Source organism: Schistocerca piceifrons, chromosome 2, assembly GCF_021461385.2.
Source record: "Schistocerca piceifrons isolate TAMUIC-IGC-003096 chromosome 2, iqSchPice1.1, whole genome shotgun sequence".
Taxonomy (NCBI): domain Eukaryota; kingdom Metazoa; phylum Arthropoda; class Insecta; order Orthoptera; family Acrididae; genus Schistocerca; species Schistocerca piceifrons.
This window is the reverse complement of record NC_060139.1, coordinates 696,844,781-696,866,607: the sequence shown is the minus strand read 5'-3', so window position 1 is coordinate 696,866,607 and position 21,827 is coordinate 696,844,781. Positions and strand designations below refer to the sequence as shown.

Sequence of the window (21,827 nt, the reverse complement as noted above, 5' to 3'; positions counted from 1 at the left end):
GTGTTCGCGTGCAACGGCATTTTTTTTGTACCACATTTCGGCCCTCGTCTAAAATTATGAGTCTGATTGAACATCGAAGATAATTCGCTTCACATTCTACTCACCAGCAATAACAAGTACTTCCAGAAATTATTCCGCAGGGCAGCTCGTGGCTGCGTCGCGATCAGAACGGCTTACGCTCGAGCGTTTCCTCGCGTTGCAGCGGCTACCGGCCACCGGTCAGACGCCACCCGCCGCCTGAAATCCCGCGCCGCCCAGGTGAACGCGGCGCGACGCTGTCAGTGTATGTATCAACTGTCATTTTCGAATTTGAAGTTCTAGTTATCATCTTGCAGTTAGGCATTGGATTTTTCATACTTGAAAATCATGAACTACGGTTAAACGTCGTAAAATTGTGTCGCAAGTGGAGAAAGGTGTAACATCTGCAACACAATATTTACTTTTGGTATAACAGAGGGGTGAATGCAGAGGGTGCAGCTAAAAAGATTTGAACTGGGTGTGGAGCGAGTGCTTTCGCGAAAGATACGCCAGAAAAAGATATTCTTGTTTCAACAAAGATAGTTCTGGCATGAATGATTTTCCACGTTACGGAAGTCTCGAGTACTGATATATGTGATGGATTACCATTTAACCATCATGCGAAATTTGTATTCAACAGGCAAAATTGAGAAGTCTGGTGTAGGAGTACTAATTCGAAACAACAAAAATCAACGGAGTGATTATTATTTAACGTCATTAGGTCACTCATTGAGCATTCCTATGCAGTACTGTCACTGGTGACGAGTTATGATGCCTTTATCGTTAAATTCCTAAAAAGAAATGAAAGGTTGAGCCCCACCAAAAGACGTAAAATCGAGCAAAGAGTAGTGTGAACATAATATTTTACATCTGATAGCTCCAAAAGTGTGTTTTCGCTACGAATTCTGCACCAAGGGGTGTGTGCAACACAGCTGGAATTTGTTGCCAACAACTGAGACACCGTGCGGTCGCAGTGTAAGGAAATCGACCGGCAAAACTACATCACGTGTGCTACTACATGATAAGGCACTCTGTTGATTTGAGAAACAAAACTATCCAGGAGATTGATAGGAAAGTCATCTCTAAGGCACTTGTATTGATAGGGAAGTCCTCTCTCAAGCACTTGTCCCTCTCATCATATAGTTGTAAAATTTTGCATTTCCCGCTCTTGATCGACCAACCGTCAAGGTAATTCATTTCTAGACGAAAATGATCATCAGCCTACACTGATTTAACGACATCGTTAGAACCAGAAGGTTTCTATGGGCACAGAATTTGTAAACTACTTTAGGATTGTCAGATTGTTTTAGACATCGTGAATGCAAATCCTGCTGCTGATTAATTTCTCTTTGATGATTACTATTGCATTCAGTAAACTAAAGGAAAACGCAGTTAAAATATTCACTGTACTAATACAAATTAAATTCAGATTGCTCCGAAACATCACGACGGTAGTCTATCTTAATAAAGCATTAAGCGTCTGTAAGACGACTGAGCATATTTTAACACGAATTAGTAGGATATTATCGACTTTTGACTTCGAAAATATCTGTGTTTACTTCATGTCCTGTATCATTCGCAAGTATTATGAAAATGTGGCAGTTCATAAATAAAATTACGTATTCACAACAGCAAAAATATGTCGGAAGAAAACAAAAGTGGCATTATGAATTTTGCAGTACCGTAAGGTTTTCGCTCTGACACTAAGGGGTACTGAAAGTAGCCAGAGGAATTTTGCTCGAGCTTTGTCTTACGATTCCCTTATTAAGTTTGTATCTGCCTGCTTGTAGCTCTGCTACAAAAGAATTAATAATCTGGCTTTCAGCGAGTTTCGAAAGGCGAACAGAGGCAGTGTGCGCCTGACAGGCAAACATGTTACCTAGGAGCTAGCGAATAGGTGCGGTGTGTTTGACTCATTTATTGACCCATTAGCTGCTATGACAGATCAATCGCAACTTAAGAGGCGAGAGTAGTTGTATTTCCCGTGTGGAACGACTTTCGTTGACTCAAAAGGATTAACTGATATCCTTATCTCACATCTCCAGAGAAAATCACTCACATTATTCAATTGGAATGACACGACAATATCAAGCGAATTTAGCAGGATAGTTCTGTGCCATCAAGGAAGTAACTCTTCGGTCACAGAGTTGCCAAACATATTCTGCACTGTTGCGAAGTTTCAGTGATACCGTCAGGAAGGATACCAGCTGATGTGTTCTGTGAGTGACCTCGGAAGTGACTATAGCTTCGTCTCAAGGATGCGGGTGGCAAGGGCCGCAATATCATCATTATATGTCAATAAGTCTTATTCGTATTTCTGTAACCAGGTTTAGGGGCTAGAGTGTAATTACTTGTAATGCATCGATGCCCTGAGTGCAAACTAAATGTCATAAATTGATAACTTCGACAATTATTTGTGTTTTACTGTCTTAATTGGACCGAAACCTTGAAAGCGTATCCACCAGACGCGATTCACAATTTTGGAGCTTCTCCAGCGGTTGAGTTGGCAACTTATCTTTGCTGTACAATATTGTTACTGAGATCACTGTCATTGGAACATCCACCACAAGACAGGCATGGCCTGGCTTCTTGTTGTCATCTTTTCTGACGGATATTCTGCCTTTGCTCGAAACGTGAAGACTTAAAGTGAATTCGAATATTCCATATGGCGAAAATCTGATATTTCTATTCCTCCAGCTCTAACATTAAAAAAAAAAACAGTTGCAATAATCGCCAGAAAAGCGCCTGTGAACCAACAATTAATAATGTAGTCATAAAGGTTTCTGACATGGCGGCACGACGGGAACTAACAGACTTTGAACGCGGAATGATAGTTGGAGCTAGATGCATGGGACATTCCATTTCGGAAATCGTTATGGAATTAAGTGTTCCAAGATCCGCAGTGCCAAGAGAATGCTGAGAATACCAAATTTCATTACCCTCACCACGGGCAACGCAGCGGAGTTTACGTAAAGTTGTCAGGCAAGCAACACTGCGTGCGTAACCGCAGGAATCAATGTGGGACGTACGACGAACGTATCAGTTGGGGCGGTGCTACTACATATGGCGATGGTGGGCTAAGGCAGTAGACGACCGACACGAGTGCTTTTGATAACAGCACGACATCGCCTGCAGCGTCTCTTCTGGACTCTGAGCATATTGCTTGCATCCTAGACGACTGAAAAACCGTGTCTTGGTCAGATGAGTCCCGACTTCATTTGGTAAGAGCTGATGGTTAGGGTTTTAGTGTGGAGCAGATCCCACGTAGCTATGGGCCAAAGTTGTCAACAAGGCACTGTGGAAGCTGGTGGTGGCTCCATAGCCGTGTGGGCTGTGTTTACATGGAGTGGACTGTATCTTCTGGTCCAGCTGAGCCGATCGTTAACTGGAAGTGGGTAAATCCGGCAACTTGGAGACAATTTGCCGCCATTCATGGACTTTATGTTCCCAAACAACGATGGAATTTTTATGGATGAAAATACTCCATGTCACTATGAAATACTCCCTATTATACCCACCATTATTGACTAGTGGATTGTAGCTTAACAGTTTCAAATAGTTTGACCGTGTGCAACTGATAAGGCAGATCGGTTAATAATTGCACGAGAGTTGATTCATATCAGATACAACAAAGCTAATTAGGATGTCAGGTAGTAATAATCGGTACATACTTTGTTGTTAATGTTCTATGTCTTTTGTCTAAACAGCACGAATGAGGCAGTTAGGCAGTTACTCCCTTTATCTGACAGAGTAATAACGTTTAAGCCATGACCGGTCCCCTATTAGTGTCGTGTCCGCCCCGATAGCTGAGTGGTCAGCGTGACGGATTGCCGTCCTACGGGCCTGGGTTCGATTCCCGGCTGGGTCGGGGATTTTCTCCGCTCAAGGGCTGGGTGTTGTGCTGTCTTCATCATCATTTCATCGCCATCCGGCGTGCAGGTAGCCCAATGTGGCGTCGAATGTGATAAGACCTGCACCAAGGCTGCCGGACCTGCCCCGCAAGGGGGTCTCCCGGCCAATGACGCCAAACGCTCATTTCCATTTATTACTGTCATCACACGCCAATAATCTTCATGTGGCATTGAATAGACAATCCAAATCGTGGGTGTCCGGCGAGGTTGCCGCGTGATAACGGTGCACAAAAGAAGACTGAAACAAATCACTCAATTAACGTCATTTACGTATTTGCTGGAGGTCAGATCCGCGGCTTTGGGTAACACACAATAGTGAATGCTCTCTGGCGCACGCGACGCTCGAGTATCGATACTACTTACTGCGACAAGCGTGAGGCAAAGATATATTGTTGACCCCTTAAAACTGGGCCACAATTGTTCGCGATTTGTTTGAAGAACGTTGTGGACAATTCGAGCGAACGAACAGGCCACCCAGATCGTCCGACATGAATCCGACTGAACATTTATAGAAACACAATCGAGAGGTTAGTTCGTGCAAAAAATCCTGCATCGGCGACACTTTCGCAGTCATGGACGGCTGTAGAGGCAGCATGGCTCGGCATTTCTGCAGGGTTCTTCCAGCGATTTGTTGAGTCCACATCACGTGGAGTTGCTGCACCATGTAATGCCACTTCCTCGGACTAGAAATGAAAATCAAAAATTAGTTCCAAAATTTCCAAAGATTTCCCCAAAACAAGTTCCAAATTCCATGAAAAATGAACAAGCAAACAAATTTACAGTTAACACTATTATTAGGATATTAACCAGTAATTGAATCAGGAATCTAATACTTAACAATTTATTAAAATACGAAAGAAAGATAGGATTCCAGTAAAATAAAACTCAAAATTCAAAATTATAGTAAATCACAAAATCATTATAATTAAAATTCGCAAAGTGGAACCAACTTTCCCAAAGAATACTCCGTGTGAGTACTCTTTGAGATTCATGAGTAATGGCTAAGGATAATTCAATCCATTGTCACTACGTTACGAGAGTTAGCCGAAGCAGGTCACACTTTTGAATGCTCGTACATGTAGGCGCAATTAGATTGTTTTTTCAGAATTTATTATTGCGATCTACTACGACGCCGTGAAACGATACTTTGACTTCAAATATTACGTTATTTAGAATTCAGGTAGAGGACTTGCATATGTTAGACAGAAGTGAATTTTAATAAGATAACCTGAAGTTAACACTATTTAGGAACACAGATAGACAATTTCATTCGTAATAACTAATGGACTATGGAACTTGGCGATAGTTACGAAGCATATAATTTATAATTCCCCCCCCCCCCCCCTCCAACACCTGGGAAAGCTTGTTCCTCACGGCTCTGTTAGGAAGCGACTAATGTAGTGTAATAAACCAGGATATCGTGTCAATTCACGCACTTATCATCCAAGTTGTACAATATTACGTATTTATAGAGATAACGTGCTGCGATATTATTTGACTGAAGCGCTCGGCGGTTATATAGAAACACCTTGACGTTAGGAATTAATAACAGTGTTACGACTGATTATAGATTTGAGATTACAACCGGCCTATAGGGAATTTGGTGTCGCTGGAACTAATTTGAACTTATTATTAATATTTAAATAGCAACTGATGAACCATCGATTGTAAACGATTTAATTACATTTGGTGAAGTTACGCGTATTGATCACCACAGCCACTTAGGGGTCGCGAGTTCAGTTCATCAATGTTCTGTTTGAAACGTCGATACCGATACATAAGAAGTAATAGTTTCATTGCTCTACTGCTGAGTGTTAGCCAAGACCGAAGATCCGAAGGACGTTACAACCATTTCGGGCAAAAGGAGGTCTGACGCGATTTTAGGAGGTATACGATGACTTGTCTGGTTCAGCTAAACTGGTGGCTGTCCGACCTTTGCTTAACGTGATTCAGAAGAATGAAGACCTTCAGTTGGGCAACAATAACTTTATTGCGAGCGCGTATCTGACGACGCCCGGCATGCGTGGACAGATCGGAGCTATAAAATTTGCTTCCGGCCTATACAGAGGATCCTTAATCCTCGGAAACTTCCGTAGTTAGGAGAGAAAACAGTACTCGTCCACACCAGTCAGGAGGCACGGAACTACTCACTAACTCAAAAAACAAGGAATAATAATAATAAACAGAACGTATATAAAAGCTAGAAAACACAGCGCCTCTAGAGGCTGGGCGCGGAACTACACAAACGTCGCGTAAAGTAATCACGACCGCACACCACTGCACTGACACGCGCGCACAGCACACACACACACCGGCGAGCTTGAATTAGCGCGCGGCAGCGTCGCTACATCAGCCCCCCGGGCGGAAGCGGAGCGTCGGCGTCGAGATACCGCGCCGGAAAGTGCAACCGACGTCCAGAACGGGTCGTCCTCGTCGGAGGAGGAGGAACAACGTCAGGAGGCGGATGTTGTGCTGCGTTGGGCGGCGGATGTTGAAGAGCTGGCGCCGGAGATGTGGCGTCAGTGTCTGGAACAGCGGCAGGTGGACGTCTACGACGAGGTGCCGCTAGTGGGGTGTCAGGAAAAACATACGCAGGTTTAACCCGATTCAACGCAACAGTCGTGGTTTTGCCGTTCACTAGGATATCCATGGTGTGGGCACTGCGCCGTAGCACTTCATATGGACCAGAATAAGGAGCTTGTAGAGGCGGTTTAACGCCCTCAGTGCGGAGCATGACGTGACGACATTGTTCCAGGTCCTGGTGCACGAAAGTGGGCGGCTTACCATAACGTGTGGCTTTCGGAGGGCGAATCTTTGATACATGGTCCCTCAATCGTCGCAAGAAATCCGGCTGGCCAGTAGCAACTGTCTCTGTGGCATCAGCGTCTACAAAGTCACCAGGGAGGCGCAGTGTTTCTCCATAAACGAGTTCTGCCGCTGACGACCCCAGGTCTGGTTTCAAAGTCGTCCGTAAGCCTAACAAGACCACTGGTAGTGCGGTTGTCCAGGTTTCTTCGTGGCACATCAGCGCGGCCTTCAAACAACGGTGCCATCGTTCGATCATTCCGTTGCTTGCTGGGTGATAACTTGTGGTCTTAATGTGGGTGTAACCACAAAACTTGGCCAGCTGTGAGAACAAGTCTGATTCAAATTGCCGTCCGCGGTCAGTGGTAATATGTAGTGGGCATCCAAATCTTGCCAACCAAGTCATTGCAAAAGCGGAAGCTAATGTGTCTGCTGTGATATTATCCACCGGCACTGCCTCCGCCCAACGCGTAAAACGGTCGATCATTGTAAACAGATATCTTTGCCCGTTCTAAGGTGGAAGTGGTCCGACTACATCTAAATGAACGTGGGCAAAGCGGGCGGTGGTATCCGGAAAATCGCCGATCGGTGCGTGTACATGGCGGTTAATCTTGCAGTGTTGGCACTGAAGACAAGATTGGACCCACTCGCGGCAGTCTTTTTGCATGCCTGGCCACACGAAACGTTGCGATACTAGGCGGAATGTCGGGCGTACCCCGGGATGGCACAATCCATGTACTATATCAAAGGCTTGTCTTCTAAAAGCCGGCGTCAGAAAGGGACGAGGTCGGCCGCGAGAAACGTCGCAGTATAGCTGTGTATCTTCCCCCGGAACATCAACGAGTTTCAGTTGCAATGCGGAAGCCGTGTATTTAACATAGGCAAGGAGTTCTTCGTCGTCTCTCTGTGCCTGTGCCAGTGTAGGAAAGTCTATGGTACTGGAAACACTGCTGATCCGTGAAAGGCAATCCGCAACAATGTTGTCGATCCCAGAAATATGTCTAATGTCGGTAGTAAACTGGGCGACGAACTCAAGGTGATGAAATTGACGGGGAGAGCAGTTGACACTACTCCGACGGAAGGCGAACGTGAGTGGCTTGTGGTCTGTATATATCGTGAAAGTTCACGCTTCCACTTGGGGGCGAAAATATTTCACTGCCTGGTACACTGCCAGGAGCTCACGGTCATATGTGCTCCATTTTCTCTGTGTAGGCGAAAGGTTGTGGGAATAATACGCCAGTGGCTGCCATGCGTTGTCGGACCATTGTTGTAACGCGGCACCGATCGCCGTCTGGCTCGCATCTACGACAATTGCTAATGGCGCGTCGAGCCGTGGGTGTGCGAGAAGCACCGCGTCGGCCATGCTCCTCTTTGTTGCCTCGAACGCAGAACACATGTCCTCTGTCCACTGTATCAGAGACTTGCTATTTACTTTAGGGCCTGATAATGCCGCCGTCAAAGGTTCCTGCAGCTCTGCAGCGTGAGGAAGGTGTCGTCGATAAAAATTGAGCATCCCCAAAAAACGACGTAATTCTTTGATCGTAATTGGTCGGGGTAGCTGCAAGAAAGCGTCCACCTTCTCGGACAGAGGAAGAGAGCCTTCAGCAGAAATCTTATGGCCAAGAAATGTCACCTCTGACTGCCCAAAAACACACTTGTCCACGTCCAAGACAACACCGTAACGCTCCAATCGCTCGAAAATCTCTCGCAGATGTTGTCGGTGTTGATCGTGGTCAGCAGAGAACACTAACACATCGTCCAGGTAGGCGAAACAGAACGGCAACCCCTGGAGAACCGAGTCTATAAACCTTTGCCAGGTCTGAGCGGCATTGCGTAAACCAAAAGTCATAAATTTGCTTTCAAATAAACCGAAAGGCGTTATTATTGCAGTCTTTGGAATGTCGTCATTGGCCACCGGAATCTGTGTATACGCTTTAGCGCAGTCCAGAACTGTGAACACCGTGGCACCATGTAAAGCGTGATTATAATCCCTCAGTAACAGAACGGGATATCAGTCTGGCACTGTTCGCGCGTTAAGCGCACGGTAGTCACCGCATGGGCGCCAAGCTCCACCCTTCTTCGGAACAAGATGTAATGCGGAGGACCACGGGCTCTTAGATGGCCGCATTATGCCCTCGCGAATCATGGCACCAAATTCTGCCTTCGCTATCTTCAATCGGTCCGGAGCGAGACGCCTAGGTCGGCATGCTACTGGGGGACCATCAGTCGTTTGAATGTGATGCACCGTGTCATGTGGTATGAACCTGGGAGCGCCGGGCGGCCTGGTCAAGTTCGGATAGTTAAGCAGTAATTCAGTGTACTCACCCTCCGTAGCATGGACCAACTTGGCACTGTGCGTTGCGGTGTTGCGACGGAAACCCGTGACTGCTAAGCCAGTGACGCTGTCTACCAACCGTGCGTTCGCGACGTCCGGCAGCAGGTGGTAGTGCGCGAGGAGATCAGCCCCGACGACCGCCTCCGTGACGTCAGCCACTGTAAAATTCCACTCGTACGCGCGACGTAGGCCGAGATTAAGCTCCATCTTCTGTGTGCCATATGTTGCGATGGAAGAATTGTTGGCAGCCGTCAGACGGAAGGCAGTTGGCGGCCGGCAACGATGTATGGCTGTTCGTGGTATGATACTCAGGTACGACCCAGCGTCAATTAAAAACTTAACGCCGGAACTCCTATCGGTAACGAACAGGCGCTTGGAGGATAACTGGCAGTCGGTTGCGCCTATTGTCGACCGCCGGTGGCGTTTGGGTGCGAGCATGGCGATGTGCACTTCCTTGCCTGATCGCCGAATCGTCGGTGGTACCAGCACAACGGTACCTCGCCTTGCGGAGTGGTAGTACCGCCGGAAGATGTGCTTCTCGAACGCCGCCGTCTGTATCGGCTTCTTCTATTATTGTCGTCGTCACTTGCCAGCAGCGCACTGACCTGGGCGCACAAAAGCTCAACCTTGGCAGCGAGAGAATCATGGTCGGCTCGTGCTACAGACGCGGTACTGTTTGCACTGTTGTCCAACGCCGCGACTGCGCTGACAGGAGCCGGTGTGATCGTGTCCTGAATCCGGTCTGCTAGCTGCGCCACGTCATCCAGCGGCATGTCCGTTTGTGAGGCGATTATGGCTTTTATTTGCGGCGGCAACCTACTGCTCCACAGCGTTCTGAGCAGACTGTCTGGCACAGTAACGGTGTCAACTTTGCTGCGTAGATGTCGAAGGTATTGAGAAGGCTTCCTGTCGCCAATTTCTTCCTGTGTCAGAACCTGACGTATCCGGTCCTCTTGTGACGCGGCCACCCGTCGAATCAACTCTGATTTTAGCCTGGCATAAGCTCCAGCCTCGGGCGGTGCTGTGATTATGTCCTGCACCTCAGCTGCATAACGTTGGTCGAGATGGCTCACAATCAGCGCAAATTTAGTTGCTTCGACCGTTATTCCAGCGCAGCTAAAACTTGCCTCTGCCTGCGCGAACCAGAGTACCGGGTTGTCGGGCCAGAACGGCGGCAAACGGACTGCAGTCCTGGAGACGGCCTGCTGTTCGGTCATTATGTGCTCGTTACTTGCGTAGCTCACGGCTGCTTCTTCTTAATCACGTCGGTCTCTGCTTGAATCACGTCGGGGTCACCACTTGTCGGGTTCAGCTAAACTGGTGGCTGTCCGACCTTTGCTTAACGTGATTCAGAAGAATGGAGACCTTCAGTTGAGCAACAATAACTTTATTGCGAGCGCGTATCTGACGACGCCCGGCATGCATGGACAGATCGGAGCTATAAAATTTGCTTCCGGCCTATACAGAGGATCCTTAATCCTCGGAAACTTCCGTAGTTAGGAGAGAAAACAGTACTCGTCCACACCAGTCAGGAGGCACGGAACTACTCACTAACTCAAAAAACAAGGAATAATAATAATAATAATAAACAAAACGTATATAAAAGCTAGAAAACACAGCGCCTCTAGAGGCTGGGCGCGGAACTACCCAAACGTCGCGTAAAGTAATCACGACCGCACACCACTGCACTGACACGCGCGCACAGCACACACACACACCGGCGAACTTGAATTAGCGCGCGGCAGCGTCGCTACAGACTTTTGTCACATCAGCATCAGTGCAGAATGAAGTATGGACATTCGTCAACAGGCAACACACGGCAATGAGTGTTACAGTGCTACTTTTAGTCGTTACTGGTGAGTTAAACTGTTCTTTAGAACAGCCAAAATGATAAGTAACTTCCACGGTAATATGAACGCAGTAAAATAGTGTATCCTCGGTATCTGTGCAGCCCACTCGTGACTAAAATAACAGCCACGCACTGACAACTTGTTGTTTGGAAAACTGTGACTTTCCAGTCACTTTTGATCTACATCTACATTTATACTCCGCAAGCCATCCAACGGTGTGTGGCGGAGGACACTTTACGTGCCACTGTCATTACCTCTCTTTCCTGTTCCAGTCGCGTATGGTTCGCGGGAAGAACGACTGCCGGTAAGCCTCCGTGCGCGCTCGAATCTCTCTAATTTTACATTCGTGATCTCCTCGGGTGGTATAAGTAGGGGGAATCAATCTAATCGATACCTCATCCAGAAACTCACCCTCTCGAAACCTGGACAGCAAACTACACCGCGATGCAGAGCGCCTCTCTTGCAGAGTCTGCCACTTGAGTTTGCTAAACGCTTATCAAATAACCCTGTGACGAAACGCGCCGCTCTTCTTTAGATCTTCTCTATCTCTCTGTCAACCCTACCTGGTACGGATCCCACACTGATGAGCAATACTCAAGTATAGGTGGAACGAGTGTTTTGTAAGCCACCTCCTCTGTTGATGGACTACATTTTCTAAGGACTCTCCCAATTAATCTCAACCTGGTACCCGCCTTACCAACAATTAATTTTATACGATCATTCCACTTCATATAGTTCCGCACGCACACTTTCAGATATTTTACAGAAGTAACTGCTACCAGTGTTTGTTCCGCTATCATATAATCATACAATAAAGGATCCTTCTTTCTATGTATTCGCAATACATTACATTTGTCTATGTTAAGGGTCAGTTGCCACTCCCTGCACCAAGTGCCTATCCGCTGCAGATCTTCCTGCATTTCGCTGCAATTTTCTAATGCTGCAACTTCTCTGTATACTACAGCATCATCCGCGAAAAGCCGCATGGAACTTCCGACACTATCTACTAGGTCATTTATATACCGGGTGATCAAAAAGTCAGTATAAATTTGAAAACTGAATAAATCACGGAATAATATAGATAGAGAGGTACAAATTAACACACATGCTTGGAATGAAATGCGGTTTTATTAGACCAAAAAAAAAAAAAAATACAGTGTTTAAAAAATGTCTGACGAGAATAGCAATAATTAGCATAACAAAGTAAGACAAAGCAAAGATGATGTTCTTTACAGGAAATGCTCAATATATCCACCACCATTCCTCAACAATAGCTGTAGTCGAGGAATAATGTTGTGAACAGCATTGTAAAGCATGTCCGGAGTTATGGTGAGGCATTGGCGTCGGATGTTGTCTTTCAGCATCCCTGGAGATCGATCACGATAAACTTGCGACTTCAGGTAACCCCAAAGCCAATAATCGGACGGACTGAGGTCTGGGGACCTGGGAGGCCAAGCATGACGAAAATGGCGGCTGAGCACACGATCATCACCAAACGACGCGCGCAAGAGATCTTTCACGCGTCTAGCAACAATTTTTTTTTTTGTTCTAATAAAACCCCGTGTCATTCCAAGCATGTGTGTCAATGTTTACTTCTCTATCTACATTATTCCGTGGTTTATTAAGTTTTCAAATTTATTCTGACTTTTTGATCACCCGGTATATTGTGAAAAGCAATGGTCCCATAACACTCCCCTGTGGCACGCCAGAGGTTCCTTTGACGTCTGTAGACGTCTCTCCATTGAGAACAACATGCTGTGTTCTGTTTGCTAAAAACTCTCCAATCGAGACACACAGCTGGTCTGATATTCCGTAGGCTATTACTTAGTTTATCAGGCGACAGTGCGGAACTGTATCGGACGCCTTCCGGAAGTCAAGGAAAATGACATCTACCTGGGAGCCTGTAGAGTTATGTGATTTCTTCCCCATCCGAAGTGCACAGTCTCTCGTGTGCACTTGTTTGAAGTAGACCATGGCTGTAGCTAACCACGTAATGTAGTTAGTTCCTCCTGCGGTTCACCTTGTGTGCTGAGACGAGCTGGCGGTGAGGCAGGCTGAAGCTGTGCGAGCAGCGGTGGTGCGCGCGGCTGGTGCGCGGCCTGTCGCTGTCGCTGCTGCTGGGCGCGGCGTGGCTGCTGCTGGTGGCGGAGGCGGGCGCGGCGGCGCTGCCCCCCGGCGGCCCGCTGTACGCGCTCGTGCTGCTGCTGGCCGCCTCCCAGCTGGCCGCGCTCGCCGTCGCCTGCCTGCGCCTGCCGCCGCTGCTGGGCTCGCTCTTCGCCGGGCTGCTGCTGCGCAACGTGGGCGCCGTCCAGCCCCAGGGCCTCTACACGCTCATCGCCGCCATCGTCAGGTAAGCAGCGCTGCTAGCTTCTTTTTGAGGTCACTAGTAATCTGGTTTCAGGCGGCCTACCACGATTTCTTGCTGTCTGGAAACCTCTTCGTTTCTCAGAACATCACGCGCAACATCGCCAGTTACACTCCTCACCATAAACAGTGCTGTATCCAAGAGGACGTGATCAATCCACTGCAGATTGGGTGGGTATGCCACATACCATCAGCTGTGCCAATGATTATTTTTCCAAGCTCGGCAGATCACGGAGGGAACCATGAGAAGAAAAAAATGGTTCAAATGGCTCTGAGCACTATGGGCCTTAACTGCTGACGTCATCAGTCCCCTAGAACGAAGAACTAATTAAACCTAACTAACCCTGGAACATCACACACATCCATCCCCAAGGCAAGATTCGAACCTGCGACCGTAGTGGTCGCGCGGTTCCAGATAGTAGCGCCTAGAACCCCTCGGCCAAACCAGCCGGCCCATGAGGAGTCTTGCATCATGTCCATCGGTTTATATAAGAGACCCCTAAGTGCCTGTGGTGGCCAGTACGACGTCAGGTAGAGCATTTTCTGAACGAGCACTATTCCCAGGCCACACGTTTGACATCTACACTACTGGCAACCAAAAATGCTACACCACGAAGATGACGTGCTACAGACGCGAAATTTAACCTACAGGAAGAAGATGCTAAGATATGCAAATGACTAGCTTTACAGAGCGTTCACACAATGTTGGCGCCGGTCGCTACACCTACAACGTGCTGACATGAGGAAAGTTTCCAACCGATTTCTCATACAGAAACAACAGTTGACCGGCGTTCCCTGGTGAAACGTTGTTGTGATGCCTCGTGTAAGGAGGAGAAATGCGTACCATCACGTTTTCGACTTTGATAAAGGTCGGATTGTAGCCTATCGCGATTGTGGTTTATCGTATCGCGACATTGCTGCTCGCGTTGGTCGAGATCCAATGACTGTTAGCAGAATATGGAATCGGTGGGTTCGGGAGGGTAATACGGAACGCCGTGCTGGATCCCAACGGCCTCGTATCACTAGCAGTCGAGATGACAGGCATCTTATCTGCATGGCTGTAACGGATCGTGCAGCCACGTCTCAATCCCTGAGTCAACAGATGGGGATGTTTGCAAGACAACAACCATCTGCACGAACAGTTCGACGACGTTTGCAGCAGCGTGGACTATCAGCTCGGAGACCATGGCTGCGGTTACCCTTGACGCTGCATCGCAGACAGGAGCGCCTGCGATGGTGTACTAGACGACGAACCTGGGTGCACGAATGGCAAAACGTCATTTTTTCGGATGAATCCAGGTTCTGTTTACAGCATCATGATTGTCGCATGCGTGTTTGTCGACATCGTGGTGAACGCACATTGGAAGCGTGTATTCGTCATCGCCATACTGGTGTATCACCTGGCGTGATGGTATGGGGTGTCATTGGTTACACGTCTCGGTCACCTCTTGTTCGCATTGACGGCACTTTGAACAGTGGACGTTACATTTCAGATGTGTTACGACCCGTGGTTCAAGCCTTCATTCGATCCCTGCGAAACCCTACATTTCAGCAGGATAATGCACTACCGCGTGTTGCAGGTCCTGTACGGGTCTTTCTGGATACAGAAAATGATCGACTGCTGCCCTGGCCAGCATATTCTCCAGATCTCTCACCAATTGAAAACGTCTGGTCAATGGTGGCCCAGCAACTGGCTCGTCACGCTACGCCAGTCAATACTCTTGATGAACTGTGGTATCGTGTTGAAGCTGCATGGGCAGCTGTAGCTGTACACGCCATCCAAGCTCTGTTTGACTCAATGCCCAGGCGTATCAAGGCCGTTATTACGGCCAGAGGTCGTTGTTCTGGGTACTGATTTCTCAGGATCTATGCACCCAAATTGCGTGAAAATGTAATCACATGTCAGTTCTAGTATAATATATCTGTCCAATGAATACCCTTTTATCATCTACATTTCTTCTTGGTGTAGCAAGTTTAATCGCCAGTAGTGTATTTCCTCAGATAAACGATTCGAAAGGACCTATCGTGGGGCTGTGAGTCTGGGTAGTCCTATAGTCACACTGCGCACCACGCCGTTCGTAAGGATACCAACATTGCCTGTAGGTGGCGGCTATCGATACAGGAAGGCACACATGCCCGACATGTGGGATCTGGTTGTCCAACACGAATGACAAGGAGGGGACACTAAAGGATTGTCTGTCACATGAGAGTGGACCCAATGGCAAATGAATAGGGTCCATTAAGCAGCTGTGCCAGCCAGTATGACAGCATGTAGCATCAACAGAGCATCACCTGAACCTGTACTATACAACGTCTCTTAACTACTAGTACCATTGTCAGGCAGTTGCATGATGCAAATTTCGCCACATGCCAACCGTCACAAAGCCTGCTACTCACAGCCCCGCAGCGTCGCGCCCGTCTGGCCTGATGTCGGTAAGGACGGACATGGGGCCCAGCAGACTGGCAGTGGGTCGTCTTTTGGGCAAGTCTCGCTTCTGTCTCGGAGACGAAAACCATTGGGTCGCTGTCTTGATGGGCAGTGGAGAGCACCACAAAGAGTAGCTTGTGGTGTCCACCAATCTGGTGTGATGGTGTGTGGAGCTATTCTATGCTGTATGTCCACCGTTAGTGTTCTCAGTGAGCTCTGTGTCAGCTGCAAATCACTTGGATGAGGTCCTGTAGCCAGTAACCTTGCTATTCGAGAACGCCCACGCCAATGCCCTATTTCAACAGGACGACTCTTGTCCTCATACAAGTGCCACCTCCTGAGCGCGCCTTGCAGCCGCGGATATTCTGCCATGGCCAACGACATCGCCTGATCTCTCCCCGATCGCGAAATGTGGAGTACCATGGTGCGTGTCTTCCGTCTCCACCTCCACACACCAATCTGTGGGATTTGAGTGCTCAGGTACAATAGGCATGGGATAGAGTATCTCAATATTACATCCGAGACCTGCACAACTCCATGCCTTGACGACTGGATGCTCGTCATTCGGGAGGTCGACGGTTCAATCCCGCGTCCGACCATCCTGATTTAGGTTTTCCGTGATTTCCCTAAATCGCTCAAGGCAAATGCCGGGGTGGTTCCTTCGAAAGGGCACGACCGACTTCCTTCCTTCATCCGATGAGACCGATGACCTCACTGTTTGGTCTTCTCCCCTAAACAACCCAATGAATGCTCGTAATCACAACCATGGGAGCTCGATGTCCTATAAATACGTCGCTGTGTGGTGCTATATATGTTGATGCTTCATAGTTGAAAGTCTAATCAGTTCATATGTGTGCTACCATCCACCTGCCCGCCAACAATGATCGCAGCCCTCCTCGTCCTTCTGGGTGCAGCTCTTCTTGTGAGGATGAGTGTATTTGCTGGCTGCCCCAAACCCTACGGTCCTCCACAATTTCTGACCTCTACAGCTCACTATGTGCATCGTTCACTCTACGAAGAATCACAGCACTGTGGTTCAAGGAAGCAGCTGTTTCGACAAAAGTCCAAAGACCGTGTATGACTTCTGAACGATATTCACTCGTTTCCGGTCGCTGTTAACATTACCTTTCAATAATATGTCCCTAGAGTCTCTTCATGGAGCTTACCAATAAATTTAAATTATTTCTGTTAAATACACCATTTCTGAGAACTTTAACCCCATGCGATCAAAGAGTCCGCGGGTGTGGTGCCTGACACAATATTTCGGCGATCGGAAATGTCGCCATTGTCAGGTGCGCTGACGAACTAAGATCCTGAGGGCGCGCGGCCGACTTAATTAAACTCAGTGCTGGTTCCCAGTCCTTGCTAATATTACAACCGCAATCTCGGTTGATGAGATCGCCCCTGTTGCGAATTTCTATGGCCCCTCTAACGACGCTGTCCCAGTATCTGGAAGTCTGTGCCAAGATCATGGTACGTTCGTACTCCATCGCGTATTTCTCGGAAAAACAGTGCTCTGCAACCGCTGGCTTTTGGGATACATCAGTCGAATGTGCCTCTGGTGTTCTCGTCAACGATCTTCGATGATGCGCACTGTCTGTCCAATATATGTTTTCCCACATTGACATGGAATCTGATAGACACCGGCCTTCCGCAACCCAGATCATCTTTGGTACTTCCCAGCAACGCTCGCGTTTTATTGGACGGGCAAAAGACAGTTTTTACTCGGTGCTTCTTCAATATGCGTCCGAATTTTACCGATAGTGCTCCAATGTACTGCTTAAAGGCAGTGGTTGCCTCTTCCTCCGTGACTTCTTCCCTCTCCACAGGCTGTACTGCTGTGGTGGTTAAAAAATGGTTCAAATGGCTCTGAGCACGATGGGACTTAACATCTGAGGTCATCAGTCTCCTAGAACTTAGCACTACTTAAGCCTAACTAAGGACATCACACACATCCATGCCCGAGGCAGGATTCGAACCTGCGACCGTAGTGGTCGCGCGGTTCAAGATTGAAGCGCCTAGAACCGCTCGGCCACAACGGCCGGCTGCTCTGGTGGGGTGGAGTTTACGGTCGAGCGTTAGTCCGACGTATTTTAATGTGTTCATTAATCGGATAGGGGATTGTAAATGATGAACTAGAAGTCATGGAGCCTGAATTTGCGTGTGGTTCGTCGCATTATTATCGCATGCGTCTTGGAAGGGTTGATTTTAAGAAGCCACGTGTCGTGTCACGAGGTAAACTTATTGAAATGGAGCTCAAAGGATCGTGAGAATTTCTGGAAGGTAGGATGCAGGTCTTGGAAGGCGGTGTTGTCGGCGAGATGGAGCAGGTTAAGGGGAGGTTGGTTGTTGGTAGATAGTATGAAGAAGGGCACTCAACAGAGAGATCGTCAGCTCCCTTATTAAACTAAAAGTGTTTAAAATTACATACCAAAAGATGAAATATCAAATACAAACTCCGATCCGCTATGCTCCATTCTCCACTTTCACATAGAGGCACGAAGTAGAAGAGACTCAATCATTTTGTAATCTTCATTGCTAAAATAAACAAACTATAACGAGACAACAGTTAATATGGAACTCCTACTAGTTGATCATTGGGAAAAATAGAATGAACTAGCCATCCTAAAAACACATTAAAATGTAGGTCGGATATTACCCAGAATATCAAAACATGAAACACATTCATTTCATAGGCTCCTGAAATAGAGGGCAGATTATCTGGCAAGCCGGTTGCAACTCTCGTATCTTGATATAAAACACATTATTTTAAAATGGGGTGTACAGAGACCTGCACACTACAAGCACTTCACGCCACTCTCGCCGGAAGTGGTCTCCGTACGCCAGAAGACAGTGTCCTATTCAGATACGCATTAGAAGTACTTTCTCCCAAATCAGCCGTTGAAAGGACGAGGGGCTTAGGCACGTCGGCAGTGTAGAGGATATACAAGCTAAGTGCATCTGTGGCAAGATGTCCTACATATAGTGTTCATAGTGTGATAACATTTTATACAAGTGTGGAGAAAGAATAGAGCCTTGAGGCACGGGAGTTAATGTTATTTACAAAGTGGAAGTGAGCATTGTATGGCAAAAAGATCTTGTGACATGGCCAGGGTGGCAGCACTTTCGTGTTTACGCACAGAAGGCAGCGACGGACGGAAGTAGATCTGTAGAATCCGATGTCCTTACAAGTACACCGCTGTCATACGATACACGTTTGTGTGTTAGTGACTTGCACAGCAGAAATGATGAATGTAGCCTGGCATCATTGTTTGCAATACTACTCGGACAAACATCACTTTGACAGCATTCATTCACATAATAATATGTTTGAATCCATGTTCCATCTAAATAAACATGAGAGAACAATTTTTCTCACAAGTGGAGAACTCCGAACAGGCATGAGATCAGAGGATGGACTGAATGGTAATTTATCGTAAGGTGTCAGCAACCTATAAGTAACGCCGTTCTCACTTATGGGCCATCAAGCGGGAGTTTCATCCTCAGTAACCGAAGAGATGAATTACGTATCACCCATTACAAAAGTAACTACATCAACAATGGTGTAAAATCGAGTGTGTATAGCATCAGACTGACGCGCCGTAAGACATGTAAGTTCGACGATAGTCGTACAATTTTTTAAATTTTTTTTTTGGCGTCGTCTGCGTTGGTGAATATGAATGAAGAAAGGGCGAATACTAACCAATTTTAGTTAGACGGTGATTTATGGCTGCAAAATTAATATATGCAAAATCATTACTGCGGAATGTCAATGACATAAGTTTCACGTGTAATTTATTGAAAGCTAAGTGCATCTGTGGCAAGGTGTCCTACATATAGTCTTCATAGTGTGATAACATTTTATCTTATTATTTTTCTATGACGTGTATCACTCTCAGAATTATAAATCGGAACGTAACAAATATACTTCTATGCCAGTGCTGCGTATTAAATATGAAATCAACTGATTTGCTCTCTGTCATCTGCAATAAGATGACAAAAGTCATGGGATACCTCCTAATATCTTGTTGGACCTCCTTTTGCTCGGCGTAGTGCAGCAACCCGACGTGGCATGGGCTCAAAAAGTCGTTGGAAGTTCCCTGCAGAAATACTTAGCCATGCTGCCTCTATAGCCTTCCATAACTGTGAAGGTATTGCTGGATTATGTGTACCAACCGACATCTCAGTTATGTCTCATAAATGTTCGATGGGATTCATGCTGGGCGATCTGTCTGGCAATATCATTCGCTCGAACTGTCCAGAATGTTCTTCAAACCACCCGCTAACAGTTGTGGCCCGGTGACATGAGGCATTTTCATCCATAGAAATTCCATTATTGTTTGGGAACATGAAGTCCATGAATGCTAATGGTCACCAAGTGGCTGATCAGTACCATTTCCAGTCAATGATTATGGAGCCACCACCAGCTTGCACAGTGCCTTGTTGACAACTTGGGTGCATGGGTTCGTGGGGTCTGCGCCACACTCGAATACGACCATCAGTTCTTACCAACTGAAATCGGGACTGATTCAGTCGTCTAGGATCCAACCGATATGGTCACGAGTCCAAGAGAGATGCAGCAGACGATGTCGTGCTGTTAGCAAAGACATATGCTTCGGTCGTCTGCTACCATAGCCAACTAACACCAAATTTCGCCGCACCGACCTAACGGACACGTTCGTCTTACGTCCCATATTGATTCCTGCAGTTATTTTACGCAGTGTTGCTTGTCTGTTAGCACTGACACCTCTACGCAAACGTCACTGCTCTCAGTCGCTAAGTGAAGGCGGTCGGCCATTGCGTTGTCCGTGCCGGGAAGTAATGCCTGAAATTCGGTATTCTCGGTACACTCTTGACACTGTGGACCTCGGAATATTGAATTACGTAACGATTTCCGAAATGAAGTGTCATATGCGTCTAATTCCAACTACCATTCCGCGTTTTATGTCTGTTTAATTGCCGTCGTGCGGCTAAATCACTTGCGAAACCTTCTCACGTAAATCACCTGAGTGCAGATGGCAGCTGCGCTAATGCACTTCCCCTTCGCACCTTGTGTACTCGATACTACCACCGTCTATATACGTGCGTATTGAACGTGTCTGAAAGAACAGCACCACACATATAATTCATTATTCTGTTCAGTGCGCCTGCACAGTTGGCTCGAACTTCTACGTGAATCAGCGAGAAGAGAATGATGGGCAAGGGGCACAACATCATTAGTGTGTGGATAAGTTGAGGATTTGGGTCTCACGGGAGATGTGGTAGAGTAGTCCGTGCAGTGGCAATGCCCACTGTGTGTGGATGACTCAGAGGTCAGTGCATCTGCTTGGTAAGCAGAAGACATGGGTTGGAATTCCGGTTGGGCACAGGTTTTGAACTTTCCCATTGCCCACTGGCAGCTAATGTCTTTAATTCCTTTGCGTCTTGGTTCACACTGGCTACAGCGCCAACGTGGACGTGTTAATCCAACCTGGTGGGGATCCCAAATGTTGCAGCAGTATGCAGGATTGGGCCATACAAGGGGTGTGTGCGCAGTCCCGTTTACAGACGAGCTACACTGGCTTACAATTCTCTTATAAAAGAAATCGACAATTCGCCTTCCCTATAACCGATGTGACGTCCTCGTTCCATTTCACATGTTTTTCTAACGTTATGCGTAGATGTTTAATCGAGTCGACTGTGTCAGGCAGCACATCACTAATAATCTGTTCGAACATTAAACGACTGTTTTTTCCTTGTGTCTTGATTCATAGTGGTTACAGTTCCAGCGTGAACGTGTCAATCCAACCTGGTAGGGACCCCGAACACTGCAGCAGTACGCAGCATTAACTCAAAATTTCAGACGTTTAGAGCAAGCTGCTATTCATCACACCAAACAGAAATTCTATCCAAGTCGTAAGCCATCCTCGTACAGCCGCTCGAAGATGACAGTTCTCTGTACACTACAGCGTCATCAGGAAACAGCCGCAGATTGCTAATCACGCTAACCGTTCGATCGTTTCTGTAGAGGGTGGACCAGAACTCGTTTGACAAACTTTCAAAGCTGGTAGTATGGGTCAAAACAATAAAAAAATATCTAATGAAAATGGGCTGTAAAATGCGAACCTTAAGAGTTA

General features: G+C 47.1%; 1 protein-coding gene across 1 annotated transcript in view; it reads left to right on the top strand.

The window, feature by feature from the left end:
* Nucleotides 1–21,827, top strand: part of LOC124775755 (putative SLC9B1-like protein SLC9B1P1) — a 134,969-nt gene that overhangs the window by 40,143 nt on the left and 72,999 nt on the right. Inside the window, exon 4 of the mRNA XM_047250584.1 lies at nt 12,973–13,269. Within this exon, the coding sequence (XP_047106540.1) occupies nt 12,973–13,269 (297 nt within the window). The remainder of the gene's footprint in view (nt 1–12,972; nt 13,270–21,827) is intronic.